This window comes from Poecilia formosa, unplaced genomic scaffold (assembly GCF_000485575.1).
Source record: "Poecilia formosa unplaced genomic scaffold, Poecilia_formosa-5.1.2 Scaffold462, whole genome shotgun sequence".
NCBI classification, from domain to species: domain Eukaryota; kingdom Metazoa; phylum Chordata; class Actinopteri; order Cyprinodontiformes; family Poeciliidae; genus Poecilia; species Poecilia formosa.
This window is the reverse complement of record NW_006800401.1, coordinates 193,340-211,582: the sequence shown is the minus strand read 5'-3', so window position 1 is coordinate 211,582 and position 18,243 is coordinate 193,340. Positions and strand designations below refer to the sequence as shown.

Sequence of the window (18,243 nt, the reverse complement as noted above, 5' to 3'; positions counted from 1 at the left end):
GATGCTATCCAAGCGTATTTAATAATTTAGCAGCAAAGAGGGTTTTGAATGAAAAATGTTGCTTGTTGTTGTCGACATACAGTTTTGGATTAACTTGATTACAAATCTGAATCAAGTCCCACTACAAGTCAAAATAAATGGAATATAATGATGGGAAAAATGTGCATAGAAAAAAAAAAAATCACAGACAAGTCCTTAAATTATCTGGAGAATATATATATATATATATATATATGGACAGCAAATAAAAAATGTACTTTCAGATGCTTTGATTCATTCATTCATTCATTAGTTACAGTTTAAGGCCTTGAATAAAACATCCTTGTCCTGGTCCTGGAGTTCCCTTCAACAGGAACTTCATCAATCTGGATTACTGTAATCGAGTTGTGACTGTTTATGTTTCGAAGAGAAGCAAACATTAATTGGGGTGTGGTGTGACGCCACTTCCTCACAGTTTTCATTGAAGAAATAATAGAAAGCCCCGGTTCCTTCCAACTCACGCTCACAAAGTCTCTTTTGCAGTACATATTGTTCGTAATTCCACAAGTTTGATAAAAAAAACCAAAACAAAACAAAAACAACATTTCTCCTTGTAGTTCATGCCCCTCCTTCAGACCTTCCTCCTTACTGGGGTCCAAGGCCTCCCTGTGTGCTTTGGCTGTCGCTGTTGTCCCCTCCCCAAAGTCGGTAGAACTGACTAAAGTCCACGTAGGGCGGGACCCTGCCGGTCTCGTCGGGCTGCACTGCTTGGCTCCCTCTCTGACGAAACAGGCTTCCATCCCCCGAGCTGGAGCTGGAGCTCTGTGTTTGGGTGTTGGTGGACTGCAGGGTGGCTGTAGGGCTCTGGCTGCTGGGATGAGAAGAGGAGGAGGGGGGCGGGGAGGAAGAGAAAGTTGGGTGGTGGGGAACAGTGGAGGAGGAAGAGGAGACGGCAGGTATGAGGATTGGGATAGACGAGGAGAATGGGGGAAAGAGGTCCATGTCACGAGTGGAGAGACAAAACAGAGAGGTGGAGAGAGGGAGGGGAGTCCGGGGAGTGGTGGAGAGAGAAGAGTCGGAGATAGGGAGAGGGAGAGGGGACGGAGGGGGTTTGGGAAGGGGGAGTTCAATTATAGGCTGCAGGATGTCAACAGAGGCATGGCTCGCGGTCGGGTTCAGCATGCTAACGGCATAGTGGAAAAATGACAGGCAAAGATGGAGAGTAGGACACAGGACGGAGAACGACAAGCCAGGCCAGTTAAAAAAAAAAGACAAACAGAGATGTGAGTCAAACAGCAAGAGAGAGAGAGACTGGAACTTACAAAGGAGGAGGACCTGGATAGTTATCCCTCAGGGGGACTAAATAAAGACGATTTGCACAGACAGCAGCCATATTCAAGTGCTACTTATCATTAGCTACAGTCAGTTATACAAGAGACTGAACAGTAAAGAGGCTGGCAAACACTTATCCTGTCAGGTAAAACGTATATAATAGGGATGCAAACAATTAATCACATCGCAATTATCCACTAATTTCTAGTTTCAAATTATTTCCAATTGATTAGCTTAGACCTCTTTTTAGTGTTGTAGTTTGACCGCCATCCAGCAGAGGGCGCCGCTGGTCATCTTTACTCGAAACGGAGCCACTTAATATAGGACTCAAGATGGCGGTGACATAGAAGAACGGGAAAAGAAACGATCGCAACAGGGCCTCGCGAGGGTTGGAAATGCACTTTATGCCGTTCTGCTTTGAAATATAAACACTCAACAAGCTCTTTGACTTATTACCTTAATAGCTGAACTTCTGTCTATCTCTCTGTTCAAGGAGGATTACGTGTTTCACATGCTTTATTATTTTCATATCTTATTTTTCTATTCGGCAACCTAACTGGTTACTGATTTGGTATGGTTTATAAATACATCTGAGCTAAATAACGTGAGCCACAGTATTTAATACAACTGACACAAAATAATCTTTAAATTTACTCGTTTTTTTAAAATTTAATTTCACCTCATCAAAAATGTAGCCCCATTATCTTGTGAAAAACCGGTCGCTTCTGTTGATACAAGAGAAAACCCAGGTTTTAAATAAGATGGCCACTTATCAATTACTCATTAGTCGATCGGAATGATTAGTTAACTTTAGATTAACTCAGTCGATAACTCGCACTTCTAATTATTACAATAAATACAGCCGCTCCATTTTAAAATGCTGATCTAAAATTAAATAAACTAAAAACCAATTTAATACTTCTCATCTCATATCCTGACGTAGTGTTTTGCGCTGCATCAGAAACTGAAATTGAAAGAGGCAAGTCTTAAATATTCTCCAAGTGTTTTTTTTTAAAGTTAGTTTTGAGTTTTGATGACTCAAACGCCTCACTTGAAGTAGAAGGTGATCAGAATAATCTCAGTTTTGCATAAGCTTGTTTACAGAGTGACTCTGCCTGTGCTGAGGTTCCCTGCAGCACAACAGTCTGCCATGAGTCACAGTTCCAGTTTAATCCCAACGCAACAGCAGCAGACAGGAAAAATTAGTGATTATGAAAGTGAAGAACAGCTGTCATACTTTGCGTATGAGGGAAGTGAATCGCAGTCAGAGCTAAATTATACGCAGGAAGAACAGTTTGGAGAGAAATTGCTGTTAATCTGCAAGCTAATTTAGAAAGGAGTTAGCATATCAAGACGCAGATTGCCACAAATGGCACTGGACACAAACCGAAACCTTGGAAGTTTTGAGTTTTTATTGTTTCCTAACTAAAGGGTTCTGTCAAGCAGCTGCTTCCTGCTTGATCTTCCTTCTTGTTCTTCTGTGCCATTTTCTCATATGCTGCTTGTCGGTCTTGCAAAAAAGGACCACATCAAAAATGTACACCACCAGTTTAAACTCTGCTCCACATTTAAACGTTCATGGCACTGCAGCTGTATTGATGGTAACTTTTCTTCCTTTCAGCGCTTCTGTCAGCTTCTTGTAGTGTGCTGCCTTCAGGAGAGCAGGACGTCAGGATACGTCACCCTCATGGTATTTACTGTGTAAACTTTGAAATATGAATGCTCTCTTTCATGAACTTACCTTCTCTTAACTGGGTTAATACATTGTGAGCAAATTGTTATCTCGGTGGTTATATATTTACAAGATAAGATGTTCCATGTCGGACTTCCCCTGATAGTATCCAGCATTCAAACACACATTAAAACACTTTTTAATGCAAGTTGCTATGTTGACATTGCATGTCCTGCAATTAAACTAAGTATTTCATGGTTTTTCGCAAGTAGTTCAAAGTTTAAACTGGTATTGTTGTGCATATTTGGTGTAAACTGTAAACAAATGAAGAATGGCAGCGCTCTCCTTTTCTAACAAGGTGACAGCAGGTTTCACCAACTCAAAATTAAGACTTTTTAAGACCATTATGAATGAAGTTTAATACCCATATTGTGACAGAAATGCTACTATTTGTGAAAATAACTAAAAATCTTGTTATCCCTCATCTTTTTCCTATTTGTCATCATAGCTGCATCTACAGCTTTTTTTCTTGTCTTTCTCAGCTGTAGTTCCCTGCATAGTAACAACTTTGTTGCAATAAAAGTCTTAAATAGGTCAGACTGGTGCTTGACTGCCATGTTTGGCCACAGAAGTGAGCCGATGGTGAAGATGATTGTCGCTCCCCCAGCTGTTGATAAATTTGCACATGATTGACGCAAAAATGCTAGCTAGCTAGCAGGGGTATATTAGCAGCTATATCGGTAGCTGCAACCGCCTCAAGTCACAGATGAAGATGTTTGCATGTGATAAACTTCTGCCTCACAGAAAAGTCCCATGAGAAAAAAACTGAAAAACTACATAGACTATATCAAATGAAATAATCCTGCCACGACAAAATTTAAGACCTGTCATTAACATATTAATGGATAACTTAATTTAAAAAAAAAATGAATTTAAGACATTTTAAAGCCTGCTAACACCTTCTGTCCTCCTCTACTTGCTCTGCAGGGGGCGGTACCACTCATTAAGAAGCACTAGTCTATACAATGCAATGCAAAATTCAGGGTTTTTTTTTTTTAACCAACTTTATGCAGGTTTTTTTTTTTTGCAAATTTATTTTAAAAAACTACTTGTAATCAGCTCACCTGCATCAATATTTTGCAGAACCTCCTTTCCCTGAAATAACAGCAAGTCCTTTGTCAACTACAGTGAATTTGAGTACTTTAACACATCTAAAACTATTGTGTTTGACATATGCTATGTGTAGGAGTATTATTAAATATTACAATACCCGTTTTCAGCTGCAAAATGATAAGCTACCCAGATCAACCCACAGCGCAAGTGTGAGGAAGTAAAAACTTTACCTAAATGTAAACAAACACAGCCGCGGAGGCTGGAGGCAGGGGAGTGAAAATCAAGCGCACCTTAAAATAAATACAGCAGAAGAAGAATTAGGAAGTCTAATCTTGCTTATTTAAAATACACTTAAAATAAACTCGCCCACAACCGTAGAAACAAAGAAACAAAGACAAAGGTTGAGCAAGGAAAACAAAACAGCGGCGTTTTGAGAAGAAGGGAAAAACAAATAGCAACGGAAGGAGAAAGTCAGCAGGGAGTTAAAAAAGCCAAGCTTACCCCGGTGTGGGGGTGCCTTCCTCCAGGGTGGAGGCGGTGTTAGTCCCGTTGGTCAGGGTGCTTTGAGACGGCATTACCAGTGAGAGGGTCACACTAGTTTTACTGGTGCTCTGGCTGTTGGAGTACGGTACCGAAACTGGATAAATTCGCCCGCCTGGAAGAGGTGCAGGAGAAGATGTTAAAATCTGTGGCAAAACGTCCCAGTTATTCATATTTTCCACTCCGTTTAAAAGTGTTGATGGGTTGCTTAAACGTGGAAATGGGACATAATATTTTAACATTTTCTCAAAAATATTTCCATACAATTAAACAGTGATGAACAGCGTGCGATTTCAGTGAAAAGTTGCTTCTTGGTAATGTGTTAAAAAAAATGAGAAGGTTATTTTAACCTTTTTTATTCTTGGCAACACTGATAAGAGTCGTGATTTCATTTTCTCAAGGCCCAGAACTAAACACTAAAAACAACTGTAACAATCGGAGCGATCCAGGAAAAGAAACTGCTCTGAAACTCAGAAACATTCTGCAGCGAACACGACGACATTCTTCAGACATAACAAACATATGTACTTCAGTAAGGAATGTTTTGATTCATCTTAAAGATGGAACATGCCAAACGCAGCATCCTGTATTTATGAAGCATGACTATGACAAACAGCAGCAGGCTAAAACAGGAGTGAATGAAAGCAGCTGACAGTCTTTCATTTTTATAAATTATGAATCAGGGTTTAAACTGTTACTGCATTCAAGTAATTGTCCCATGAGACCGAGAAAACATTAGTACAATAATATTTATATCACAGCATTCAAACCACGTTTGCCTGGAGCTGGTTTCCTTCATTGACATTTGTTATTCCCCTTAAGACAAAGAAACGCACTGTACTGTGTTAAACAGCCAATGAGAGTAGATAAAGTACAAATAACTAAAAGTCGGACAGCAGCTGTAACTCGTTTTGCTCGTACACTAAGAGACATGCTACGGCTAATTAGACCGTTAGCATTCAGTAAATATACAGTAAAGACAGTTGTTTTTTAAAACATAATTAATTGGAATTTATCGTTACAACAATTAACTGAAATTCTTATGATAAGTAACGATAATTGATAAGTCCAAACACAAGACCGATTGGTCCAAACACATGTGTTTGGACCGATTTGGACCGATTGGTCCAAACACACATACATGTGCCCCAATATTAAAATCCCAACTTTTTGTGAACTGCTGAGTACAAATACAAGAAACTGAATGTTGATTTTAACAGACCTTATATTTGCTCATTTAAAAACAAAACTGAGAAAAAAAAAGTCTAGACCTTACATAGGGCAAACTTAAGATATTATTTAGCAAAAGGTTGTTAGCTGAGTTTGCAAAAAATAAAAGCTAACCATCGTATTTAAATTGTGCGAGTAGGAAATCGGCAATAATAAAAAGAAAACCCTGCAGTTTTGTAGCCGTTGTAGAAGTCTTTAACCTTCCCAGAATTTTCTCCAATGCGGTGGAACGGGAATTTTCCTTCTGAGAATAACACTTTCTACCTTGTGTGGGCGTGAGCGCGGCGTCCGCCAGCGGGTAATTGATCGTGCGAATGAGCAGGGTCATGTCCTCGTGCCGAGAGCAGAAGGCCGCTCTCTGGCGGCCGGACACGAAGACGTCGTGGTGAAGCCTCTTGACCCGCTCCACCACAGACTGAGCCACCGCCTCCAAACTGGTCTGCTGGGCCAGCTCAGCCGCTACCATGGCTACAATTTCCTACGAAGGAGAGGGGAGACAATTAAAAAAAGAATAATAGCTACATTTGAGATGACAAGAGGAAAAAAAGACTTGAACGCCAAAGTGAAAAAGACGTTTCATCTGAGGCTTGAAGAGCGAAAAGAACCAACAAAAGAACAATAGCGTTATTGCTAACCTGGTTGACCTGTTCTGGGCCGTGGGCAGACTCAAGGGCATTTATTAGACCCTCTGACATCAGCAGCAGGAATCCTGTTACACCGTCCAAAGGGTGGCTGCCATGGATCTCTGGCTCAGAGATGATGGGCTTTGCCTTGGCCGCACTAACGGAGAGAGACAGAGAAGCGTGAGACGAAGACAAGAGAGGACAAGGTTGGCAAAATACGAGTGGAAACAGAAAAACCAACAAAAAAAAACAACAATTAAAGTCGATACAGCAACAGAACATTAGAGGCTCGACATCAACACCAGTTTATTATATTGATCCAAAGAATGCCTTAAACTTTTTTTTATGAACTATATTGGATGTTCTGCTCTTTCCTTGATAGCAGTAAGGAGATAATTCAATACAGATTCCATTCTGTGTCTGATGGGGGTTAAACTTTGAATGATGCAAAAGTATTTGGATGATTTGCCTGGATATTGGATAACAACAGGAAATGAGAAAAAATGGGAGTTTGTGTGTGTGTGTGTCTGTGTGTGTGTGTGAATAAAGCACTTTAAAGAGGCTTGGCTCTGGTATGGTAATGACGGCCATGAGAACAAAAGGTAGAGATGAGAGATTAAACACTTTCTAATACTTCCTTAATAGTCACAGCACTGATTTCATGCAACAGGAGTTTACAGACAAGGAGTTTAACGATGCGTCTTTCTTCCGGGGTGGAATCATTATATAACATTCAACATCTGTGGTTTTCTTAAAACAATTGGCTACACAACTTTGAATTTGAATTCCTTATGAATTTTCTTCAACCAGCAAAACATGATGTAATCTCTCTAGGGAAATTCCTGGAGAGATTATTTTCTCATGATGGACGGAGAATGTGATGATCAAGAAAACACACACACCAAAAGAAAGGCTCTGCTTCAAGTTTCACTGAAATTTGCATCAAAACAAAATGCCTTCTGGGTAAAAACAAAAAAAAAGGACAAAAATTGGATGTATGTTTGTTAAAGTCAAGGTGAGGTTTTCAAAGCTAAGAACACAACAACAGCTGTGAAGCATGGTGGTGGTAGCATCATGCTGAGGGCCGGTTTTGCTAGCATTTGTACCGGAGCGTTGAACAAAATGTATTATATTCAAGAAAAAGAAGAAGAGGACTTATCGGCACCTTTAATCAAAAGGTAACGAGTTTAAATGTGGACCTAAACGGTTCTCTAAACTTGTCATTATCTTGGAAATTATTTACTTTTTCCCTCCATTTTCCATAAATTTCAACATCCCACAGAAGGAAATGTATCAATCTTCTTTTTGCAAAGGATGCATGTTTTTTTCTTTAGTTTAGGATTCAAAAACAGAAAAATTGGGTTCTTTAAAAAAATTACAAGAAATTTTCTGAAGTAAGCATTTAACAAAACTTTCAAGTTGTCAAAACAAAAGTTATTGTAACATTTGCAGCTGTATGGTGTTATTTAGCTGGACTGAAGGCAAATATGGCTCCTAGGATAAGAAAGGATCAACAGCTACAAAAATCATGTTGCTCCTCTGACACTTTATCAAAAACATGAGTGAATATCTGTAAGTATCTGAGCCTCTTGGTGAAATTTTGCTCCTGTGTGGATTAGAAACATCAGCAAATTCAAATTTGTAGATAAATGTCTTGCTTTTCACAATCAGTCAAGTTGTATGCTGTGTTACAGCATACAACGTGAACACATGTCGGTGGTTTCTCAGAAATGGACAAAGCACAAAGACAACACAACCTGCATGAATCCATGTAAACGTAGTCAGAAAGCCGACGGCAGGCGTCACCTGAGCAGATCTATCTCAGAGTAGTTGATCTTCACTCTGCTGTCTCCCAGCCGCCTGGTGCTGCTCTGTCCAGCGATCTGTCCCGCCTGCCGTATTCGAGCCACGTCCACACCTACAACACAGGAGACACGCTGTAGACCACAGTGGAGCGGGCATTAAACACACACACACACACACACACACACACACACACACACACATACACACACACACACACACGAGACGAATCGTAAGGAGCAGAGGAAGAACGAAAGCAATGAAAGCAGCAGTAAACGGAGGTTGGGGAAATCAAAACAACACGAGTTTGCAGGATGGCTTTTCTCTTGTTTTGAATCATTTATCATTTTCTCTCTTCTTCACTTTGTGTTTCACATTAAATCCCAATGGAAAACATTTATGTTTATGTTGTAATGTGACAAAATGTGAAGAAGTTGTGTAACTGCCACCAGGCTGGACTTGCTCCCCTTGCCTGGCGCTGGATGACGGCTCAGGAAACAACCTGAAGGTAAAGGCTCTCACATCACACATCACACTCATGTGACTGATCTGGAACGTACTCAAAGCACTTCACTTGTTCCACATGTTATTATTCAAAATGTAAATTATTCTTTTTTTAAAAATAAGACGTCACATTTAATGTAAATATTCAGTCTTTGCTCAGAAATGATCTGAATTAAAAGCCTAACTAAACAATGAAAAAGGACTAATAATAAATAATTATGGGTCCTAAACAGACCATAATCAGCCATTTCCTTGTCAGATTTTGGTTTAAAGTTATGTTTTAAGTTACTAACACAATTATTCTAATTCTGAATGGTCCAGCTAGAGGTACAGCTGGAATCTGAGAGAGAATTTGTGAAGGAAGTTAAAGTTTAGGATGATGTCAACATCAAACACAAAATAATTCAGCAAATTGCAAGTGGAGACCAGCAAGAATCGGGTCAAAAGTAAGAAAGATTTGGTGGCTGTAATACCAGTGAAGATATCAGTTCTTTTTATTGATCACAGAGAATGTTAGAAATAATTTTCAACACGAACGTTTTAAATAAAACTGAGTTTTTTTCTAAATTGATCCTCTTTTTGAGAGATCCCTGACTCAATGTCAATCACAAGCAAACTTGGTTGAGTGAAAACTATTTTTCATTTCATTCACTCAATAATAAATATAAACAGTTCATGTAAAAATTGAAAGAAACCGTTAATGAAAAGGAGCAGAAAGAAGAATGAAGTGACACTATCAGCCCCTTAAAAAGAAAATCAGACATTCAGCTCAGAAGGTTGTTACAGATGGTTTTCAAATACACAAAAAATATCCAACTAAAGATGATTCAATGCTATATCGCTTCATCAGAATGGCTTTCAAATTTATTTTAAATGCAGAAAAGTATTAAGGCCCTTTTGTTCCATAAAATGACAGCTTTACTTGAAAAGCAAAACATTTTATCTATTTGTTTTACTAGTACTAATAAAAATAATTTGCATTTCTTCACGTTTAAAGTTGAAATAGGGTCTTTGTGCCAACATTTAAATGACTTATTGGGCCCCAGTAAATAACTGACTGCAGCCTCAGACCAAAGCAACATTTCTGTAATATCTGATTTAATTTAACAAAAAAAAAAACAAAACAAACAAACAAAAAAAACTCATACCTTATCTTTTGTTATGCTACAAATGTTTAAAAAAGTGACAAATGTATTTGTTGGGTTCAGGCTGGACTTCTTAGTCCTGTTAAAGCCTGTTGTATGGAACAAACTGTTCCTTCAGCAGAGCTCGTTATGAGCGTCGATGTGAGACGCTCTGTGCTCCGTTGAGAAACGTTGATGCCTAAATGACACATTTATCCTGTAAGGAACACAGGATAAATGTAATGGCGATCCTGATGCATTCATTTTCACATTTCCACCACATCACAGACGTGAGCACGTCAACGCGCCTCACCCATTGCCGCCAGTCTTTGTAGCTCGTCTTCGTTGTCGGTGCTGTGTGGCCGCCCGATCTGGAGGACCTGGTTCTGACCGTCGCTGCTGGACTTGCACAGCAGAACCCGGTTTGTACCTGAAGGCACAAACAAAGAATTTTAACGACACGTTAAATAAGTGTTGATCGGGTCAGCACAATCTGATATTTATGAATCTGATATAAAAAAATTTTGTAAAAATACTGTTTCTGTTGGAGACATCGTGTCCTGTGGTGTGAAAAAGTAATTCCTCCCTTCTGCTTCTATTTGTCGTAATGAAAGATCATTTTAGCACCAGACAAAGAAGTGACTTTATTACGTAAATCAGGATTTACTCAAGGAAAGCAAACTAAACCAAAGTGGTTGTATGTAAAGAAAGGTGAGTTTTCTAGCTGCACGCTTTTAACTAGACCATCTCAAAACCTTTGTTAGTTCTTTTTAAGTGTTAAAATAACATATGAAGTTATTTTTTACACCAGATTTAACAGCAAGCACAACTTACAAAATGATCAACGTTTGTTTCTTTTTCCAATTCTCTTTTTTTTCTTTTTCTTTTTAGAATGATTTATGTTTTTACACATATGAATTCAACATCTTTGTTCATGGCTGAGAATGTTGAATCCATCCATACGTTCACAAACTTAAACATTGCGATGATTGGTTTTCACTATTTACCATTCAGGGATTTAAATTTGGGAAATGCACAAAAAGAGCAAATTCTGGGGAGATCCTAAGAAAGACAAAAACACAAAAAATGTAAACGAATGCGACTTAAATTAGACGAATGACGATCAAACAGCTGCAAAATATCTAACAATCCATCTTTAAAAATATACCAGTCTGCAGTCTTATTGCAAAAGTTATTCCATCCATGCTAAAAATTTCAAATGACGTCATAACAGACTTTTTGATAAGATCGCAAAGCAATTTTTTAAATGTCACGGGGACCATCAAGATGTTTTTTGACAAATAAGAAAAGAAAATGTGTTTTCTTTTTGGTCAGCAGCACTTAACTTTGTCTTGGAAATCTCCTGTTTTTTCCAGCCCTCCTTATTGCTGAGTCGTTTTAAAAAAGACCTTTAGAAAGAACTGCAGTTTATCTACCACTGTGGGGAAGTTTCACTACAGCTTCATGTTATTTTCCATTAATAAATAACTTATCGGATCGTTATTGGCCGACACCAAGCCTCAGATATCTGTATCGATACCAGAAGTGAACAAAGTGGATCAGTGTCTTTCTTTCTCATCTGCTCTGAGGATAACATACTTATTTATTTACATTATCTGTCTAATGTGGACATTTTTTGATCATCTTAAAAAATGTCACAAACAAGCAGAGCTGAAACCAGCATGTTAGAGGTACTGAATCTTAACAACTGAAAACGACTGGATAAAGTTCACAACGCTTTGAGTGGAGATGTTTGTATATCGAGAACTGACTTTAATGTCTAAAACATCAAAGCAGCTCTGCTATCAATACTGCAAAAATGATTACAGGGTCAACATGCTTCATAGAGCAAAGAAAAGACACTTCTGCTGTATCATTAAACTTCACTGAAAAACTTCATCTGAAGTTACTTTGAAAAAGGCTAAAAAAATAAAAAACCAATTAAAAAAAAAAAATCGGTCTTCTAGCTGGGGAAGCATAAGACAGATCAATGATTAATTAACTTTTAAAATTACATTTCTGGGTCAGTAAGCAGATGCTACATGCAGGTCCAGAGCAACCAACAGATTTCATATCCCTAAACTGCCTCAAGCTGTGTTGTAACGTTCTAATCAGCCGAACAAGGCCAGTCAATGCAGCCAATTTGCTTTATGTCAATCACGATCAGGCTTCTCTGTCCTCAACCAGAAAAAAAAAGAAAGAAAAAGAAAACATCCGCCCTCTTGTCGAGCAAAGTTTTATGTTCATGTGAGCAAAAATGTTGAAAGTTAATGTAGCACAGCTTTTCGCTCCACACGTACCCGGCTCTGATGTGTTCAACGCAGACAAACAGCTGGGAGTCATTTACAAAACGCACTAATGTCTCGGTTCAAACCTTCCTGCTAAACTTTGAACTCCTGATCCTCCCAGCGGCCATTCCTACATGTAAGGAATCAGTCCTAAACATAAGCTAGCACTTTTTATTTTTATTTTTGCTAAATACTGCATTAGTCACTAAGTAAACAAGATTTGTTTTTTTTTTTTTGTAACTTCATCCAAAATCAAATACATAGAGTCAGAATTGGATCTAAGTCTGACTTCCTTCAAAGTTTGATCCAAACTAAGGAACAATCTCGTCTTTTGCTTACACGCTAATGACTTTATAAAGACAAACCGACTGGGACGTTAAACAAACCTATCCGTCAACGCTCTTTATTTTTACAGCTACTTCCCTAACATGCTCTGTGTCATACTGTATGTCATTATTTATTAACAGCTGAAATGTCTGTTCTGCATCTTCAGGCACTGGGTTGGTATTTGCTCAAACAGTTGTGCAATCAAGCAAACAAAGTTCCCCAGCTTCACGCAGTCGCCTGTAGGATCTGCTTTGTGGAATGACAGCAGATCAACTGACAATACATCTACTGATCTATGTCTCGTCTACGCCAGATTAAACCTTCCTTTAGGTTTCCAGGACAGACAGAGACTGAAAACCGTCGGGATTGTTGAACGTTTGTGCTCAGTAGTTTGCTCACAGTCTACGTTGTGTCTCTGTTTGGGAAGTTTCTGCACCTCCACCACTAGCGCCGGCTCTGCTGCGGCTGAAACATCGAGAGTCAATCACAGTTAATCTGTGACACCTGGAGCAGTTTGGTACGTCGATGGCTCAGGGGATCGGAGGGTTTGTCCTGGAGCAAGTGAGCTGCAGCGACACCAAGAGTGTCACACACCAAAACTGAGCAAAACCATTTCAGTCTAGAAAGCTAAAATGCACCAGTTGGACATTATTTTCCCGATGTAGATGAGAATAAATCATCTTTTCCATCAGTACATGTCACATTTTAGATAACAGACAGAAACGTTGTAATAGTTCTAGAATATTCTAAATAACCACAAAAACACATGGTATTCTGGTTTTTTTCTTTTGCAATGACAGCAAACTTTGACTCAACTGATACTGAAAACACAGTTTGGATTGAAACTCTGAATGTTTAAATGATTACTTAACTAGAATTTAAGTTTCACTGTAATGTTTATATCAGATTTTCTGTACATCAACGACTCAAATCTGCATCAAGTCTGACATCTGCTGGTGGAAAGCAGGAAGTATTATTCTTGTTTAATGATCCTTTGCAGGCAGATACTGCCTCTTTAGTGCTGCAAATAAACAAATACCTCTCAGAAAGTGTAAAATTTTAAATAAATAAAACATGCATGCATACCAACATTGGCGATGTAGAGCTTATTGTTGAGAATCAGAGCCACCACAGCCGTAGCGCCTCCTGACACCTCCTGCTCCAGCTCCTTCAGGCGCTCCTGGACCTTCTGACTCTGAGGACAGACAGACAGACAGACAGACAGAGAGACTGTGGGACGACACATTCTGACCAGCCGGGAAGCATTCAGAGAAATAAAAATAACAGATGATGACGGTAGGAAGCCGGAGAAACGGAGACGAAAGAAACTGAGAAAATCAATAAAAAAAAAACCAGACAGGATAACTAGAGATGCACTGATCGGTCGCAATATTGAAAAAAATTCTAGACTGGGTATCGGTGACAACGTGCCTGATCCATAAGGACAGATCTATGCAGTCTGATTCTATGCTCTGAGCCACGTCATGCTTTATTGTTTATTTTCCATTACATTTAGAAATCCTAATTGAACTTTCTGAACCGTTTGTTGCAGTTTATTTTTGTCAGTTTCAGTTCCTCTTGTTATTTATTTTACATTGGCTGTTATTCTACTCAATACACAGATTAAACTTGTGTTGTTTTTACATGTTTGACCAAGCTTGCGAAGCCATTGGTATATTTAAGAACTCTGTAATTCAGTACATTGTGTTTTAAAAAAAATTGTTTTCAGTCAATTCAGCTGTTTTTCTGTATCGGATCGATTTCGGCCGATACCAAACCTCAGATGTCTGTATCGGAAGTGGAAAAAAAAGTGGATCGGTGCATCTATATGGGTAAAGCAAGTGAAACCCAACGCAAAAAAAAAATAAAAAAATAAAAAATTCAAGTCAATTGAAACAATCAGGAAAACAGCAGAAAAACAAGAAAAACTACAACGAGCGAAGGACAGCTCGTTGCTCAGCCTCAGACTGATGAGGCCGTAACCTGATGTTCTTATGTACATCACTGCTTTTTTTGTATCATAAAGTCACCTCTCTATGTGTGCATACCTCATTGTGTGGCAGGAGGAAGTTGGACAGGTGAGCCTTTTTAGCCAAAGCATCACCTATTGTATTAAAGTAACTCTCCTCCACCGCCTCAAAGGCCTGTAACAAAGAGAACACGTATTAAAATCCACTCAGCGGCTCCGTAGCACATGAGAAGAGCTACAAAAAAATGATAAAACTGCTAAATCAGAAGCGAAAAAACTCAACGGATAAAAGGTTTCACAGAAGAGATGTGACTCCACAGACAGACAGACCAGTAAACAGTCAGAGACCTGAATGAGGATCCGGCGGACGTCACTGTCTGTGTGACTTGAGTTGAGCTCCCCGAGTAGGAGTTCAGCGGTCAGACACTGGGCTGCAAAGTCCGCCACCCTGCTGCCGTCATAGCCGTTAAAAACGCCATAGAGGAAACAGTTCTCGCCTCTGATTGGATGACAAAGCGCAAGGAACATGAGCGTTGAGTTGATCGTTGATCATGACAAGAGTTGATCGTTTTGAGAGCAGTAATGCCATATTCAAATTTAAGTCTAAAAGGAATTACAAAAAAAAAAAAATAGTTAACAGCTTGATAATAATATTTAACTAGCTTGATAACTTTAAGGAGTTAAATTTTTCGAGTAAAGTCCAATGGCTTTATGCTTTGGTTATCCAACTTTGATGCCACCTTACAGTAGACTGCAAGATTCATATGACAAGTTTGAACCAACTTTTGAAAACTAACCCAAAGCTAGTCCTGGATAACATAACCAGAATGTTTAGCTGCCTAAAAATAATTACTGCTGGAAAAAAATAAACAAATAAATTAAACATGAAAGTAATATTTGACATAAACAAGGTTTAATGCATCTTCATTACATTCCAAATACTTGAGTATTGTTTATATTCATAAAAAAATATATATATATATACATACAACTCAACTTGATTTGGGTCTCTGAGTCTTATATAAATGGCAGTGTTTGCAAAACATAAAAAAATAAAAAAATAAAGAAAAAAGTCTTTGAGGCCCCCAGAAAAATTGCCGCCCTGGGCTACCGCCCCTGTAAGCTCTTTGTAAAGTCTGTAAGAATATTTACCATCTGAAAAATAAAAATACATCTGTTAATTGGAGAAGCAAGGTTACAACCAATTCATACTGAACACTACACTAGCAACTTCTGAAAAGAAAATGTTTCACAATCAGTTGAAGTGCACCAACCTCCCCCTCACAGCTGCTCTATCTTACACACCTCAGCCTGAGATGCCTGTCCTCCATGGGGTGGCTCTGGGCTCCTTTACCATCCTGGCTGTACACACAGTTGGGCGCCACTCCGACGCCACACATCTCACACAGAGGCAGGTCATCTGTCCAGCTCTGCTGCTGCTGCAAGCATAAAAAAAGAAAAGAAGAAAAAAACAGCACAAGATGTGTAAATATTTGTTTATTTTAACTTTTTATTTCTAAATGACATGTCTGCTCATGTAATATGTTTAACTACAGCTATTTTAAAAAGCAGGAAAATAGAGTTGAGTGCTAAACCGAAACTCCCCCAGGTGTTATGATTAAGTAATAAAATAGTACAAGTGTACTTAACTAGTTCGCTGTAAAGAAATAAATAAGACCAGAAAAACACGGTTCAGTGGCATTACTGCGCCTTTTGACTGATAATCACTCCTTCTGCTTCTTGTTAACTCAAGTATATTTATTTTTCCAGTCGTTTTAAAGTGTTGTTGGTTAGCTTACTGTTAGCAAGGCACCTAATGAGCTCTGCTAAAAATAGCTGCAACTGGCATTATTAAAAGGCAATAATTGCCAAGGAAAGAGCCAAAGTAAGCAGCAAAAACCCCCGCGAGACACAAATGGGGTTAAAGTAATGTCCATGAGGAACATTAGCTGCCAGTGACAGCTATAAACAACACTTTTCACTTACGCTTTGCATCAAAGTCTTCGGCTCTGCCGCCATGTTGGATGCTATTTGCTGCGTTCAGGATCACGCCGCAGTGTCCGATTTGTTAACTTCGACTACACAAATGCACATTTTTTGATGTTAGGAAATTAAAAATCGCAACAAAGGCTTTTATTAGTTCTATTATATTTTTATTAGTTTTAATTCCTGATATGACTCTGTCGGGAGCTTTCTTGGAGTACATTCTGGATTCTAGTCATTCGACACAATACCGCTGCCTATGAAGGCAACATACTTAAGGTCTTAGCTTCAGTTTATTATAAACTATAATACAATAACATTTTAAAAATGTTTTATGGTAACAATTACCATCGCTTTCCTCTTTTTAAAATTAAAAATGCGTTGCAAATGAAAGACAGGGAAGACAGATCTTCAACAGTATGGAGTGGTTTCATCGTGAGTGGTTCCTTTAACAATACTGCCACCGTGTGTTATTGTAATGAACTACAACCAGCTGAGAAGAGGTCCACACCGAAGATCTTCACAGATTTTGATTTTGTAGAGGTCTTCAAATCCAGGCCTCAAGGTCCGGTGCCCCGTGACTTTTAGACTGCTTCTGCTTCAACACATATGATATGAGTCAGATAATCACGTCAGCAGCAGGACTCTGGAGAACTTAACTAAGTTAACTAAAATTGTGGAATTTACAACAGCAAATCCTGCACGGTAGCAGGTGCAAACAGAAGGTTTTTCATCCATCCATCCATCCATCTATCCATCCGTCCAACCATCTGTCCATCCATCTGTCCATCCATCCATTATCTTCCGTTCTGACGTCTCCGAAAAAATTATTTGAAAATGGAAGTATACCACAACTTCACACCTACAAAAGACATTAGCTTCTACCTAAACTGGCTAGCTTGGGAAAGAGACCATTAGGCAGACAGAAATCTGCAAAGGAGTCCTCTAATATCTGTGGCTAGTGAAAGAGTGGGAAGAAGAAAGTCTTTTCGTAAAAAAAAGTAAAGAGAAATCCTTTCCACTGTTTTGTAAACATTGAAAATATGTGACAGAAAGAGCCCTTGAAAGGGAAGCTGGCCACAGTTGATGAGAAAAAGTAATCTGTGGACAATCCATGAAGGAAAGTAGCTAGAGGTCATAAAAGACTTGAGATTGGTGCAACTGTTAGCCTGGCTATTGCCTTCCAGCACAGTTCCACTTTGATTCGCACCGCCTTCAATGTTCTGGTTGGCATTTCTCACTCTGTCTTGGATTCCTCTGGTAGAATACCTGGCCAATCAGCGAACAGAAAGAGAAATAGTGAACGATGACTTTTTTGTGCCTTTTTATAATTGTAGTATGCCTGCAGCTTTAGCAATGGCAGCAGAAGAAGTGAAAGAAGACGTTCAGTCCGTGTTGACCATGCCTCCAAATATTGAACGTTAACAGCCATCTCCTGTCTTTGCAGTGGGCTATGAATGTTTACAGCGCAGGCAATTTCTAGTAAGCTTCATAACATTGAACTGGTGCATTACATACAGTACGTCAACGGCTAAACGTTAGCGACTGGGTAAAACTTAAAGCTTCACCACCTCCAGGAAGCAATAGTTTCTTAATAGGGTTCAGACACTGTATATAGTAAAGCGTAGAACAAGGAGCTAGTTTTTACCAGGCTGGCCAGCTTGTGTAACTCTCTGGAAAACTGGTTCTTCTTTTACTCAGATGGGCTACAAACAAACCAAATGCCTTGCTTTTCAGAAATGTGTACGTAATAAAA

At 38.9% G+C, this 18,243-nt stretch overlaps 1 protein-coding gene across 4 annotated transcripts; it reads right to left on the bottom strand.

The window, feature by feature from the left end:
- Positions 1 to 200: 200 nt before the first annotated feature.
- On the bottom strand, positions 201 to 16,576 carry tab1 (TGF-beta activated kinase 1/MAP3K7 binding protein 1). Of its 4 annotated transcripts, none has more exons than XM_007577975.2 (11): positions 16,491 to 16,576; positions 15,810 to 15,943; positions 14,853 to 15,003; positions 14,584 to 14,679; positions 13,622 to 13,730; positions 10,234 to 10,350; positions 8,296 to 8,407; positions 6,502 to 6,646; positions 6,128 to 6,344; positions 4,598 to 4,751; positions 201 to 850 (listed from the first exon to the last, which is right to left on the bottom strand). In XM_007577975.2, exons 1-11 carry the CDS (start codon positions 16,521 to 16,523, stop codon positions 625 to 627), a joined length of 1,494 nt encoding a protein of 497 aa, XP_007578037.1. In that variant the 5' UTR covers positions 16,524 to 16,576; the 3' UTR covers positions 201 to 624. The 4 variants fall into 4 exon arrangements, with proteins under 4 accessions (XP_007578037.1, XP_007578039.1, XP_007578038.1 ...); XM_007577977.2 differs by having other exon boundaries at positions 201 to 847; XM_007577976.2 differs by having other exon boundaries at positions 6,131 to 6,344.
- Between the last annotated feature and the right edge of the window lie 1,667 nt (positions 16,577 to 18,243).